The following is a 14,962-nucleotide window of genomic DNA, read 5'->3' as shown; positions in this document are numbered from 1 at the left end:
CAGAAGCTGGTATCATCTGGTGGATTTAGCTTTGATTTATTTTATCTGGATGTTACTGCTTTATATTGTTGTAATTCTAGGATTATGTCCTACATCTTTTCTGATTGTGATCTACATTTGGTATATGCGGCATATAAGCATTAAATGTAAATGTTAATATCCCTTCTTACAAATATTTAATGCAATTTAGTAAAAGATCCCCTTTTGCTTTTCAAGATTAAATATGTTGTGGTTTGTTGTATATTCTACACTGTAAGTTTCTTGAGTAAATGGTAAGCTCTGTGGACCAGGGACTGTCACTTTGGTGTCTTAGAGTACTGTGGACATTTAATAATTGTAGTAGTGGAAATATACCCAACATGTACGCCAAAGTCACCAGTTTTCTGAATTTTCAAATGTTGATGTCGTAACATTACTTCAACTGTTTCAACCCAGTTTCTGTTTTCTTTGCAGGAATCCACATCTTCAAGACAGAGATTTTGAATTCCAAGCATCCAACTCAGAGAAAAAGCAAAAATACTCTACAAACATTTACCAGACTCTGACCTCTCAAGGGCCACTTTCACATACTACCAAAGTCAAGGACTCTCTAGAATCACCTAACATGAACATTACCAGCCTGCCTTCAGTTTCTTCCATGTATCAGCCAAGCATGTTTAATTACGAGCGTCCAAAACATTTTATCCAGTCACAACCTACGTGTTCAGCAACATTGCAGCCCAATGGAACAGAAGCAGCTAAGTGTACGAGCAGCCCGCTGAAGCAGACCTCCATTGTAATCCATCCCCAGAGCTCTAGCATGCAGAAGTATCCTTCATCTTCCTCATCGATGAGTTCCCCGAGATCGCCTCCATTTAATTCCACTAATGAATCTGCCCCTCCCTGTTCTTCTACAAGCATCTCACGAGGGCAGGTCTCCCTTCCTCAAAGTCAGTCACCTGCAGCCTATCTGACCTCCGTATTACCATCACATCCTGAATACAACAGCCATTACCAAGCTCCTACTATTAATGTACAATCAAAGTGAGTATTAAATATCCTTATTTCACTTTTACTGGGTCCACGTCATATACAGGATGAGGCAAAAAAAAAAGGTAACCCCCCCTACAATTTTTTGCTGTTTTTTCAGCAACCACTTGTAATTTCAACATGAAATTTTACAGCTTTATTTGTTGTTACGATCTACATTTATATGTTGAGTGGAATGAGATTTCTTTAAACACAGTGAAGTTACAGACTTTTTAGCGTGACCACCCAGCGATTTTTAATGTTTGCACTGTAAAACTACTATTATTGGAAAACAAACTGGGGTACCAGCTTACTGTTAATGACATCACAGTAGGGTAGGCTTTTGCAAACAATAATCTGAATTTGAATAATTCGCATTTGATAATATGATAATTTACAGTTCATTTCTTTAAAAGCATTTCGGATTGCAACGGCAATCATGGGCAAAGTGTTGACAGATGATCTGGTGTATGAACCACAGCTCTCTACATACACAGAACCATCGGAAGGTGGATTGATTTTACCATAATGTTGTAGTCAAATAGTAACAAGATTCCTCATCGGTCCAAAGCCATTTTAATCCATTTTTAATTTATGATTTTTATAATATTTTTAATCTTTTTATTTTCCGTAAAAAACTTCTCCAAAAATAGTTGTAAATTCCAAGTCTTCGTTTAAAATAGTCCCAACACAGTTCAATTCAATTCAGAAGATTTTACTTATTTTATATTGCCCATAAGCTAGTAAGCTTATACTCCTTCACAGCAAGTCAGTCCGACATAGCGCCATGATTCAGTTACTAGCTGCATCAGGGAAAGCGACTCTGTGAAGAAAAGCCAAAATCAGCATGTTCTCTCATATATAACATCCAAAACAATAAAAAAAACAGGTCCTATAACTTCACTTGCTTGCTTTACATCTTCGGAACACTTTACATGAAGTGTAAAGTACTTGTTGGCAGCTCTACTATTAAAATTTAAGCACCTCTACCACTGATCTGCTCTCTTTTTTCCAGTATTTATAACTCTCCATTTAATATCAGTGATAGAACACTGATAGGATGGGATAGTGAAGTTAGGACAACTATTTCTGTGGTCCTACTCACCTAGGTGGTTATTTGGGCATTGGCGCTGTCAGCAGGGCTCAGATAACTTCCAGGTCCACCGCAATTCTGTACCCAGCATTAACTGAGAGTGCCCAGATTGGATTACTGATTAGATAAGCCGCTACAGAATGGCCTGGGGCACCTAAATGGAGATGCCCAATTGTAGAATTTATCCCCAAAAGTGCACAGCAGAAATTGAGCATAAGGCTAGAAATGGAAATAAGAATAGACATGACACTAGTTAGCTATGGTGTACCTACCCCACCTGAGGCGGAGCATCCCCCCCCCCCCCCCCCCGAGCAAGGGGGTGTGCTGAGCAGGCATGTGGCTGTCAGCTCTGCTGGTCCCCTGCCCCCTCTGATGCCAGCTTCCTGTCCTGCGGCAGGCGACTGGCAGAACCAACAGCTACGCACCTACTTGGCGCATGCCCTTGTCTGCACCCGGGGTAGACTGCCCCTACTGCCCCACCCTTTGTACCTTACAGTTAGTTAGAAATCTGTGAGCAATAATGCCATCATTAAAGGTTTTGTTACTGGGACATTTCATGAGCGTTCAGCGCCTCCTGTAATGGGTGAATGAATAGTAACCAGGGCTGAAATCTTGGCATAGGCTTGTTATTAACAGCTGAAAGAGTATTCTAATTCAGCCATCTTTCTCTTTTAGTAGAAGAAAGGCATTCTAACCTTAGATATTCTCATTGCCTATTGCGCTTCCTCTAACTTGCAGATTGGAAAACTATCAGGTGAATTTTTGAAAGAGAAGGACGTCGATCTTCCAACACAAATCGGGAGATGGGCATCCTGTCGCCCAAATCGGCATAATCGAAAGCCGATTTTGGGTGTCCTCAACTGCTTTCCGTCGCGGGGACGACCAAAATTCATGGGGGCATGTCGGCACCATACCGAAGGCGGGACTGGGGCGTGATTTAGAGATGGGTGTCCTCTGCCAATAATGGAAAAAAGAAGGGCGTCCCTGACGAGCATTTGGCCGACTTTACTTGGTCCATTTTTTTTTCATGACCAGGCCGCGAAAAGGTGCCCGAACTGACCAGATGACCACTGGAGGGAATTGGGGATGACCTTCCCTTACTCCCCCAGTGGTCACTAACCCCCTCCCACCCTAAAAAATTTAACATTTTTTTCCAGCCTCAAATGTCATACCCAGCTCCATCACAGCAGTATGCAGGTCCCTGGAGCAGTTTTTAGTGGGTGCAGTGCACTTCAGGCAGGCGGACCCAGGCCCATCCCCCCCCTACTTGTTACACTTATGGTGGTAAGTGTTGAGCCCTCAACCCCCCCCCCCCCAAACCCACTGTGCCCACATGTAGGTGCCCCCCTTCACCCCTTAGGGCTATGGTAGTGGTGTACAGTTGTGGGGAGTGGGTTTTGGGAGGGGGGGTTTGGAGGGCTCAGCACCGAAGGTAAGGGAGCTATGCAGCTGGGAGCAATTTGTGAAGTCCACTGCAGTGCCACCTAGGGTGCCGGTTGGTGTCCTGGCATGTGAGGGGGACCAGTGCACTACGAATGGTGGCTCCTCCCACAACCAAATAGCTTGGATTTGGTCATTTTTTGAGATGGGTGTCCTCGGTTTCCATTATCGCCAAAAACCAGGGACGACCATTTCAAAAATGACCTAAGGACGACCATCTCTAAGATCAGGGCCGGTCTTAGGGCGAGGCGACTGAGGCGACCGAATAGGGCCTCGCGCTCAAGGGGGCCCCACGCAGCGTGCCTGAAGTTGCCCCACCTCGACTGCCCAAGCTCCAATTCCCCCGCCCTCTGAATTTTAAGTTACCTCATTGTCGACGTCAGAGCAGCTGGCAGGTAGTAGCAGCAGCCGTGAAAAGTGTGCCAGCTGCTGGGCGGTGCTTCGGGAGCCTTCCTTTCCCTTCCCTCGTTCAGTTCTGGTCCCTCGTTTTGAGGGCAGGACCAGAGTTGAGCGAGGGAAAGGAAGGCTCCCGAAGCACCGCCCAGCAGCTCGCACGCTTTTCACGGCTGCTGCTACTACCTGCCAGCCGCTCCGACGTCGACGACGAGATAACTTAAAATTTAGAGGGAGGGGGGCCTTGGAGCTGGGTGGGGGGCCTTGGATCTGGTGGGTGGGAGGGAGGGGGGCCTTGGAGCAGTGGCATACCAAGGGGGGGTGGTGGGGGCGGTCCGCCCCGGGTGCATGCCGCTAGGGGGGGTGCCGCGCGCCTGTCGGCTCTTCGTTTTCATGCTCCCTCTGCCCCAGAACAGATTACTTCCTGTTCTGGGGCAGAGGGAGTATGGAAACGAAGAGCCGACAGGCGCGCGGCACCCCCCCCCCCCCCCCCCAGCGGCATGCACCCGGGGGGGGTTCTTTCGCCGGGGGTCGCGCTGCACCCAGGGGGTTATTTCGCCGGGGGGGTCACGCTGTTCCGGAGGGCGTGTTGCACCCGGGGGGGCGGGGCGCATCGGCGATCCGCCCCGGGTGTCAGCGCCCCTAGGAACGCCACTGCCTTGGAGCTGGGTGGGGGGCCTTGGAGCTGGTGGGTGGGAGGGAGAGAGAGAGAGAGAGACAGGCCTTGGATCAGAGAGGGAGGGAGGGGGGCCTTGGAGTGGGTGTGAGGGAGAGAGAGAGAGATACCGGCCAGCCGGCCTTGGAGCTGGGAGGGAGGGAGCTGGGGAGCCCAGCCCTGGAGCTGGGGAGCCCTGGGGATGGTCCGGGAGCTCGGAGGGAGGGGTGGCCACCCTGGAGCTCAGAGGGAGGGGTGGCCGGCCCTGGAGCTAGGGTGGGGGTGGGGCTAGGATGGGGCCCCATCAGATTGGTCTGCATAGGGCCCCGCACTTGCTAAGACTGGCCCTGTCTAAGGTCAACCTAAATTTCATGATTTGGGCATCCCCGTCCATATTAGCGAAACAAAAGATGGACATCCATCTTGTTTCGATAATTCGGGTTGCCCCACCTCTTTACAGGGCCGTCCTGCGAGGACGCCCTCATGACAACTTGGGCACCCTGTTCGATTATGCCCCTCCACACGCTTTTATTCCTAGCAGCAGGAACTCAAGGTGTTTAGCCTCTGTGTCTTTCTGCTCCTTGTTCCTGGAAGCCCAGTGATCAGCTGTGCCTACAAACAGCTGATATTATTTTTCTTTTATTTCTTGTCACTTGTATTTTCTTTAAACATACATTTTTATTCTAATACACAGATTCTTAGTCAATAGACACTACTATTACTATTTAATTCACTTCAGTTTAAAATAAAATAACAGCAGGGGGTAGGGGATTATAGCAGTAGAAAAATATACAATTTTGTTTTTACTGTAGTTATCCAAAGTCAGTGACTAAGAAAATGCCTACACTAGCCCAGCAGACTTCAGATGAAGAGATACAAGGAACGAAAGATGCTCTAATCCAAGACCTGGAACGAAAACTGCGACTGAAAGATAACATTCTGCATAACGGCAATCAGGTGAGAATGTTTTTAAGGCACTCGAGTGGAAAAGTGTAGGATCTGACCCCCCCAGTCTCTCTTTTGGTCAGCAAAACAATAGTAGAAGAGACAAGTACAAATTTTGAAGGGCAATTCTATTCATTGGTGCCTTGCTCTAGACACCCTAATGCCAGGCGCTTAGCGCCAATTCTGTCATGGCATCTTGGCGCCAAGATTCCATTACAGAATACTAGCAGAAGGTTGGCACTGGTGCCCCCATCTGAAAAGTCAGCAATGGCATGCTTATCAATGGCAGGCATAAGTTGGCATGCCTAGGTGCACCAAGTAACATGCGCAGTGGTGTACCTTCCTTGGTTGCCACCTGGGGTGGAGCACCCCTTCCTCCAGGTGCGTCCCCCCACCCTCCCTTCTCTGAGCAAGGGGGTGCGCTGAGCAGTCACATGGCTGTTGGCTCTGCTGGTCCCCTGCCCCGGAACAGGAAGTTGATGTCGGAGGGGGCTGGAGACTGGTAGAGCTGACAGCTAAGTGATTGCTCAGCACGCTCCCTTGGTGCTTGCACCCAGGGGCAGACCGCCCCCACCCCCTGCCTTTGGTACGCTAGAGAACATGTGTACTTTATAGCATCCTATAAACTACCATCAAAATGATTTAACCAGGCAGAAACGGCTCCTAGCCGGTTAAATCACCTGTTTGGGGCTAACCACTAATTTTCAGTGGTTAGTAACTGGTTAGTGCCACTGAAAAAAACTGATTAGTGCGGAACTGAAAACTAGCTATTTTGGGAACGTTATAGGGGTGGAGTCAGCACTTACCAAGTTAAGTGCAGATATTCAGCAGTTAACCAGTCAGGTTAACCACATAAAAGTCAGTCCTATCTTTATGCGTAACCCATCGCTGGTTAGGTGCTGAATATCGCACTTAACCAGCTATGTGTTAGCTGACTCCAGAAATTCAATGCTGGTGCTCAGACATGGCCTGGCATTGAATTTCTGGGTTTAACGCCGGCGGTGGACAGCAAAACGCTGATCACCACCGGCTGAATATCAAACTCTATCCCCCGGTTTCTATATAGCGCACCTAGAGATCCATGCCAAAATCCAAGCGTATTCTATAACAATGCGCATAACTTAATTGGCTTTACAGTGTTGATAACAGCAGTTAACAACCAATAATGAGCACTAATTGGCAACAATTACAATTTATGCACACAAGTCGCAATACGCCTTTCTAACACGTGCAGGCAAAAAGGGGCTTGGTTATGGGCGGGAAAGTGGGCGTTTCATGGACGTTCTAAAATTTACGTTCAGAATTATAGACTATGGCCCAGTGCACCTAAATCAACGCACCGGAATTTATTTACTTATCTATTATAAGGATTTATTTACCGCCTTTTTGAAGGAATTCACTCAAGGCGGTGTACAGTAAGAATAGATCAAACATGAGCAATAGACAATTACAGCAGTAAAAATATTCAAATAACAATACAAAGTATGGCATGGTATACTACTTACAATGTCAACACAATATGTAATAGAACATTATAGGTGATAGCGAAGGGCAAAGCAAAAATGTAACATATAAGTTTTAGGCACTAGGATATCAACTAAGTGTATTCTATATACCGCACCTAAATCTTGGCGCCGCTTATAGAATACGCTTAGTCAGCACTGTTTTACGCACAGATTTTTTAGGTGTCATACGTAGAATTCCCCCCCTATGTGCCTAACCTGGCCTACCCTTTGCTCTGAACACGAACACTTCTATAAGATAGTGTGATATTTGCTTCTACCCTTTGCTCCGCCCACATGGACACCCCCTTGTGGTTAGGCACTATGGGGGTCTTTTACATAAGTGCACTGGCGTTTTTTGCGCGCATTAAAAATATGCGTGCACTAAATGCTAAAGACACCCATAGGAATACATTGGCATCTTTAGTGTTTAGCACGTGCCTATTTTTAATGCACGCTACAAACGCCAGCGCACCTACATAAAAGACCCTCTATGGAACTTAGGTGCTATCTTATAGAACAGCACCTAGTGCATATAGATGCCTAACCATGGCACCTAACTCTAGGCATCACTTTATCGAATTGCATTTGTTTGGAAAGCTTTTAAGCCCTTAAACTATTGTACAAACGTCATAGGGTTGTAAAGTAAGCTGCAGTTGAGATGACGACAGGGGTAGGTGAGAAGGAAAGAGAGTTGCATAACATACTACTACTACTTATCATTTCTAAAGCGCTACTAGACGTACGCAGCACTGTACGCTTGAACATGAAGAGACAGTCCCTGCTTGACAGAGCTTACAATCTAATTAGGACAGACAAACAGGACAAACAAGAGATATGGGAATATTAAAGTGAGGATGATCAAATAAGGGTTCTGAACACGTGAATAAGGGTTAGGAGTTAAAAGCAGCATCAAAAAGTTGGACTTTTAGCTTAAATTTGAAGACGGCCAAAGATGGAGCTTGATGTACCAGCTCAGGAAGTCTATTCCAGGCTTATGGTGCAGCAAGATAAAAGGAACGGAGTCTGGAGTTAGCGGTGGAGGAGAAGGGTGCAGATAAGAGAGATTTACCCATTGAACGGAGTTCCCGGGGAGGAATGTAGGGAGAGATGAGAGTGGAAAGGTACTGAGGAGCTGCAGAGTGAATGCACTTATAGGTCAATAAGAGGAGTTTGAACTGTATGCGGAAACGGATAGGAAGCCAGTGAAGTGACTTGAGGAGAGGGCTAATATGAGCATAACGACATTGGCGGAATATTAGTCGTGCAGCAGAATTTTGAACAGATTGAAGAGGAGAGAGATGGCTCAGTGGGAGACCTGTGAGAAGCAAGTTGCAATAGTCTAAGCGAGAGGTGATAAGAGTGTGGATGAGGGTTCTGGTAGTGTGCTCAGAAAGGAAAGGGCGAATTTTGGTGATATTATAGAGAAAGAAATGACAGGTTTTAGCAGTCTGCTGAATATGTGCAGAGAAGGAGAGGGAGGAGTCGAAGATGACCCCAAGGTTACGAGCTGATGAGACAGGAAGGATGAGAGTGTTATCCACAGAAATAGACAATGGGGGAGGAGGAGAGGTTGGTTTAGGGGGAAAGATAAGAAGCTCAGTCTTGGTCATGTTTAGTTTCAGATGGCGCCGAGACAACCAGGCAGCAATGTCAGACAGGCAGGCTGATACTTTGGCCTGGATTTCGGCTGATATTTCTGGTGTGGAGAGGTAGATCTGGGGGGAGTCAGCGTAAAGATGATACTGAAAACTATGGGATGAGATCAGAGTACCAAGGGAAGAAGTATAGGTGGAGAAAAGAAGAGGTCCCAGGACAGATCCCTGAGGTACACCAACTGACAGTGGGATAGAAGTAGAGGAGGATACACTAAAGGTACACTGGGAGAGATAAGAAGAAAACCAGGAAAGGACAGAGCCCTGAAATCCAAGTGAGGACAGCATATCAAGGAGTAGGCTGTGATCAACAGCAGCAGATAGATCGAGAAGGATGAGCATAGAATAGAGACCTTTGGATCTGGCCAGGAACAGATCGTTGGAGACTTTAGCAAGCGCTGTTTCAGTTGAATGAAGGGGGCGAAAGCTAGATTGAAGTGGATCAAGAATTGCTTGAGATGAAAGAAAGTCAAGGCAACGGCGGTGAACAGCATGTTCAAGTATCTTGGATAGAAAAGGGAGGAGGGAGATGGGGCGATAGTTGGAAGGACAGGTAGGGTCCAGTGAAGGTTTTTTAAGGAGTGGTGTGACTACGGCATGTTTGAAGGCATCGGGAACAGTCGCAGTGGACAGTGAAAGATCGAGGATATGACAGATAAAAGAGATGACAGTAGGAGAGATAGTGTTAAGTAGATGGGTGGGACTAGGATCAGAGGATCAGGTAGTTAGTTTCGAGGAAGGAATAAGATGTGTAGTTTTCTCTTCAGTGATTTCAGAAAAGGAAGAAAAGGAGGCAGGGTTTGGAAGGTTGAGAGAATGGACTTAGGGAAGGAGAGGTGGAGGTGACCTGGTTGAGAATTCAAGTTTAATCTTGTGAACCATATCATGAAACAACTCAGCCAGAGTCTGAGGGGAAAGTGAAGGGGGGGGGGGGGGGGTTGGAGGTGAAGGCACTTTGAGGAGAGAGTTCAGTGTGGCAAAGAGACATCGAGGGTTTGAGCCAAGAGAATTTGTCAACTGGATGTAATAGTCCTGTTTGGCATGTAAAAGAGCACACTGGAAGGAGGTCAGCAAGAATTTGAAATGTATGAAGTCAGCATAGACTAAGAGCTCACAGAAAGATAACACTATCCTACTTGTATTGTGCACCAATGGTAACGTTTTGTTTAAATAATTCTGAATAATGTCCTGCTGTGATTAAATGCAGTGCTTTTCTGTGCATCTGCACATCACCATGGTAGATAACAGGGAGCCCTGCATGCAACTGTAAATTTATGTTGCAAGGGATGAAAGGTTAATCAGACCTGTGGAAAAGCACATTCTGAATATTTATTTTTATTTGATTTTCCTCAAGCGATTAACATATGAAGAAAGAATGGCTCGCAGGCTGCTGGGACCAGAAAATGCTGCGTCTGTTTTTGGTGTTCAAAATGAAGAAAACATGCAGGATTCTCAGGTAATTGAGCCTGCAAATCTGTGGGAAAATGTGGGATACAAATCAGTGGCGTAGCCAGACAGCCAATTTTGGGTGGGCCTGAGCACAATGTGGGTGGGCACAAAATTTTCTCTCTCCCCCCCCCCCCCCAGCCAAGCATCTGTTCCCTCTTTCTACCCTCCTCACCCTCATAGCCTATTTCCCTATACCTTTAACCTCCCACCACCAGCATCTTCCTGTCCCATCTCTCTCCCCTCCCCCATTGTCCAGCATTTTCCCTTTCTCTTCCCTACCATCCATTGTCTATCTTCTCTCCCTGGATCCATCTTCCCTCTTTCTTTCTTTCTTTCTTTCTCCCTCCCCCGCTTGTGCATCTCTCCTTTCCCCTCCTCTTCTCCACCTTCTTCATCTCCAACTTTTCTCCCTCTCCCTGCCTTGAGCCCCTGGTTTAACATCTCTCTCCCCCCCCCCCCCCCCCCACCATCTCTCCATCCTTCCTTTCCCTCACCTCAATGCCATGTTCAACATTTCCCCTCTCATCTCTCCCTCCCTTCCACTTTCATGTACACCACGTTTTTTCTCTCATGCCCTTTCCCTCCCTCTCCCCATCCCACCCATATCCAACCATTCTCCCTCTCTTTTCCCTTGCAGCATCTCTCCGTCCCTCCCCCTACCTGTCTCACTCCCTCATCCCAACAGTACTCCTGTCTCTCCCTGACCCCCCCCCCCCCCACCAACACACACACACACAAAACAAACCTACCACCCGCCAGCATGCTGCAGGTTTTTTTCCCTCCTTCCCCAGCCACCACTCACTGACATGCTGGCTGCAGGCCTTCTTTCCCTCAGGCCCTCCCTCCGCTTTGGGCAGTGCCGGTCTACCTGTACAGGAAAGCTGCACGGCACCGGGTCATCCTGCCGCTACACTGCTGCCCTCCGCTCCGTTGTCATCATCTTTCTGGCACAGAGGTGTTACTCGTTCTTCTGCTGCTTATCTGCAGCGGATCCGCGCGCTGCCAGGGCTGTATGCTGCTGCGACTGCTTCCTCTGCGCTGGCCTCGCCTTCTTGAAGGATCCACTGCAGATAAGCAGCAGAAGAACGAGTAACAACTCTGTGCCAGAAAGATAATGACAACGGAGTGGAGGGCAGCAGCGTAGCGGCAGGACGACCTGGTGCCATGCAGCTTTCCTGTACAGGTAGACTGTGGCGCTGCCCGAAGGGGAGGGAGGGCCTGAGGGAAAGAAGGCCTGCAGCGTACACCGTTGCTGGGTGGGCCTGAGGCCAAAGTGGGTGGGCCCCGGCCCACCCAGGCCCACCCGTGGCTACGTCCCTGATACAAATGCTACAAATAAGTAATAAATTGTAACAAGCACACATTGACAGCAATAGTGTCCATGTACCAGAGACTGTTTTATTGATCTAAATCCCAATTTCTCTACTGTATTGTGCTGAAGAGATTTGGAATAAATCTACTCTGTAAACTCAAGCAACTTATAAAATTTCCAAAGCCATTTATCTAGGTAAATGTCTACTTGAAAATTGTCCACTCACCCAGCCCTGATGGCTTTCTGAGGCTGAGATGATCTATTGTTTTGACTTGATACTACTGCTCTTTGCCAGCTCTCCAGAAAGCAGTTGACCCTCTAGCCTGCAACAGAAGATTCTAACTGACATTGCTTGCTGATCAGCATATTTGATGCAATGAGTTTTAAATTTATTTTAAGGTTCCTTAGCATTAGAATACAATCCTCAGTCCATTTATAGTGCTGATAACATGTGTGCGGATTATCTGGCTGCTTCGATGTTTCACTGATGTAACAGTGGAAACATTTTCAGCTTCAGATGGCAGTATGTGTGATTAGGTTAGGTGTAGGACTGTTGGTACACAAGTGACCTAACTTCTATTCTTGCTTTGTTAGAAGGGCATTCTGTACCCATTCTCTTCCTGTAAAAATATTTTGCACAGAAATGGATTTCTGGGCCTTTCCAAAGCATTCTTAGAAGCATAATTGTTTTGAGATAACCTGTTATGGGACAAAATAGTGGTCCCTGTGTCATCTGTTATAAAACTTATCAAGACATAAAACAGATTCTACTAAATGTTATTTATTTACACCAGCATCCACTCGAACGTGCAAAAAGATATAAATTATATATCAACAATATCTATACTGAAAAACATTTTGTAGAGGCATCAAAAATACCATCCTGAAATAGTTCTGTGTTTGTGAGTTTTCAGTGGAACAATTATAATCATATACCTCATCAGTGCTCACATGTAGAAGGAAAACTTGAACGTATTTCAAAAATTGGATGAGTAAAGTGTCAAATCTCTTGAGATATTCAGCAGTTTTCAAACACTGAAATGTAAGATTTACAGCTGTTCTTGCAAACTTTTAGGTTATTTGAAGGTACTCATTTTGCAACATGTTCCCTTAATTCCCTAGTGTCCTCCCTGAAAGTGATCCTGGCAAATGACATCAGAGGACCAATGCTCAAAGGTTCAGGATAGAGTCTTCACCCTACCGCAAATTTAGTGCAAAAATATAGCCGGGCCATGCTCCAGTTTGGGGAGACAATCTTGCAGGTTTCTAAAATGACAGGCATGCCCATATATGCCGGCACATAGACTTGTATGTTGTCATGTTGGCTCCATTGATGCTGGCACTTGTAAAATCAACGCTCCCTCCACACGTATGTACACATTCATTCCTGCACATATTTTTTAAAGAATCTATGATGTCAGATCCTTTTCTAATAAATACTAGCAGAAACTGACATGTCCCAACCTGGAACTCTCAATTCCTATTTCTACATTCTATCTCCCCTGTTTACTAAGCTATGCTAGCAGTTGCTGCGCGGCAATGCAGACACAACCTATTCAAAGTAAATGGGCTGCGTCGGCATTAGCGCACGGCAGCTGCTAGTGCGTCTTAGCAAGCAGAGGGGTAGGTAAAATGGAGCTTCTTGTACGTTAGTCCCTGAAGCTGGCATTTACTACTACTACTTACTACTACTACTTATCATTTCTATAGCGCTACTAGACGTATGCAGCGCTGTACGCTTGAACATGAAGAGACAGTCCCTGCTTGACAGAGCTTACAATCTAATTAGGACAGACAAACAGGACAAACATGAGATAAGGGAATATTAAAGAAAGGATGATAAAATAAGGGTTCTGAACAAGTGAATAAGGGTCAGGAGTTAAAAGCAGCATCAAAAAGGTGGGCTTTTAGCTTAGATTTGAAGACGGCCAGAGATGGAGCTTGACGTACCGGCTCAGGAAGTCTATTCCAGGCATATGGTGCAGCAAGATAAAAGGAACAGAGTCTGGAATTAGCGGTGGAGGAGAAGGGTGCAGATAAGAGAGATTTACCCAGTGAACAGAGTTCCCGGGGAGGAATGTAGGGAGAGATGAGAGTGGAAAAGTACTGAGGGCATTTAGCAGAAAAACTGTCTGGCAAGGGGTTTCCATGGATTGCTCAAAATCTTGAAATTCTAACCTGGGACACAGAAAAACAAAAGTGTTAAAATATATCAACCCCAAAATGCTCTGTCATTGCTAAAACATATCTCAGCATTTACCAAGAGAGCAAACGCTTCAACATACGTCTCAGTCTTAATACTAGAGATTATGCCCTGATTCAATGCATCAAAAAAAGGGAAAGCAACGGCCAGTCAAAAGTTGGGGATGAGGATCAGGGGTAGAGGGTGGGGGGAGTCTGCTGGGGAGTGATGTCACCTATCAATACATTTCTTATTTGCCATTTTTGTTTTGTTCACATGTATTTGTTAAGATTTGCTGAATCAGCTGCAGAATAGAGACCTTCATGTACAGTGATCAAATTCCAAGAAAACACTGCTAATGTTATGGTTGAATTCTTGTAGTCTCATTACAACATGCTGGATTTTTACTGCTTGCATTTTCCATTTACTTGGTACTCATCTATGTCATGAACAGATGTATTGATGTATCTAAAACTGTGCACACTTATTGCTTATTTCCATACAGAAAAACTCTGAGAATTCAAGACTGCAAGTTCCTACGACACTGATCAGGTAATTCTTTTTAATTCAAGCAAATTCAATTCACGAGGCTACTCTGCCTGGATGTGTACAGCAGTTTCCAGTCTCTCAGTGCTTGCTGTGCCAGTTGCAGAGTATTATATGACCACTGTGACCAGAGCCTTGAGGGCTGCGGTAATTTTACTCCATTCCATTCCACATAAGCACACATGACACGCTTAATAAATCTATAAAAAGAGCAGGGACTGAAGACCATTTAGAATCTTTGGAAACACTTTCAAATTGAAGTATCTGTTCTGACCTCTTTAAGTTATTCTTTAAAGATTTTTTTTTTTAAACAATAAGGTTGATATTTAGCCAGCAGTGCACAGCATTTTCCTGACTGCCGGTGTCGTTATTCCCGAATATTCAATGCCAGGCCCTGTTTGGGCTTTGACATTGATATCCAGTTATGCAGTGCCAGCTAACACATAGCTGGTTATGGAGTCCTTTTACTAAGCTGCGGTAAAAGGGGAGCTGTGTTAGCATGTTTAAGCACGCTGAGGCCTCTTTTATCCCAGCGGGTAAAAAGGCTGTTTTCGTCAAAAAGAAATGGTCGTGCGGTAAGTGAACCACTTGCTGTGTGGCCATTTTGGGAGAGAGCACTTACCGCCACCCAGTGAGGTGGCAGTAAGGGCTCCCACGCTAACCTGGTGGTAACCGGGCAGTGTACGGCGCTTTCCGATTACCTCTGGGTAAGCATCGGAGCTACAAAAATAGAACATAGCACTGGAAATGGCGCACGCAGCGGGTGGGAACTACTGTGGGGC

At 46.0% G+C, this 14,962-nt stretch overlaps 1 protein-coding gene across 3 annotated transcripts in view; it reads left to right on the top strand.

Moving 5' to 3' along the window:
- The window catches only part of MYOT (myotilin), an 86,423-nt gene that overhangs the window by 53,280 nt on the left and 18,181 nt on the right, over window positions 1-14,962 (top strand). For all 3 annotated transcript variants that reach the window (XM_030212761.1, XM_030212763.1, XM_030212762.1), the window contains 4 exons: window positions 454-1,023; window positions 5,402-5,546; window positions 10,046-10,147; window positions 14,140-14,186. In XM_030212761.1, the coding sequence (XP_030068621.1) occupies window positions 454-1,023; window positions 5,402-5,546; window positions 10,046-10,147; window positions 14,140-14,186 (864 nt within the window). The remainder of the gene's footprint in view (window positions 1-453; window positions 1,024-5,401; window positions 5,547-10,045; window positions 10,148-14,139; window positions 14,187-14,962) is intronic.

Source organism: Microcaecilia unicolor, chromosome 8 (genome assembly GCF_901765095.1).
Source record: "Microcaecilia unicolor chromosome 8, aMicUni1.1, whole genome shotgun sequence".
Taxonomy (NCBI): domain Eukaryota; kingdom Metazoa; phylum Chordata; class Amphibia; order Gymnophiona; family Siphonopidae; genus Microcaecilia; species Microcaecilia unicolor.
This window is presented reverse-complemented; position numbering and strand designations above follow the sequence as displayed.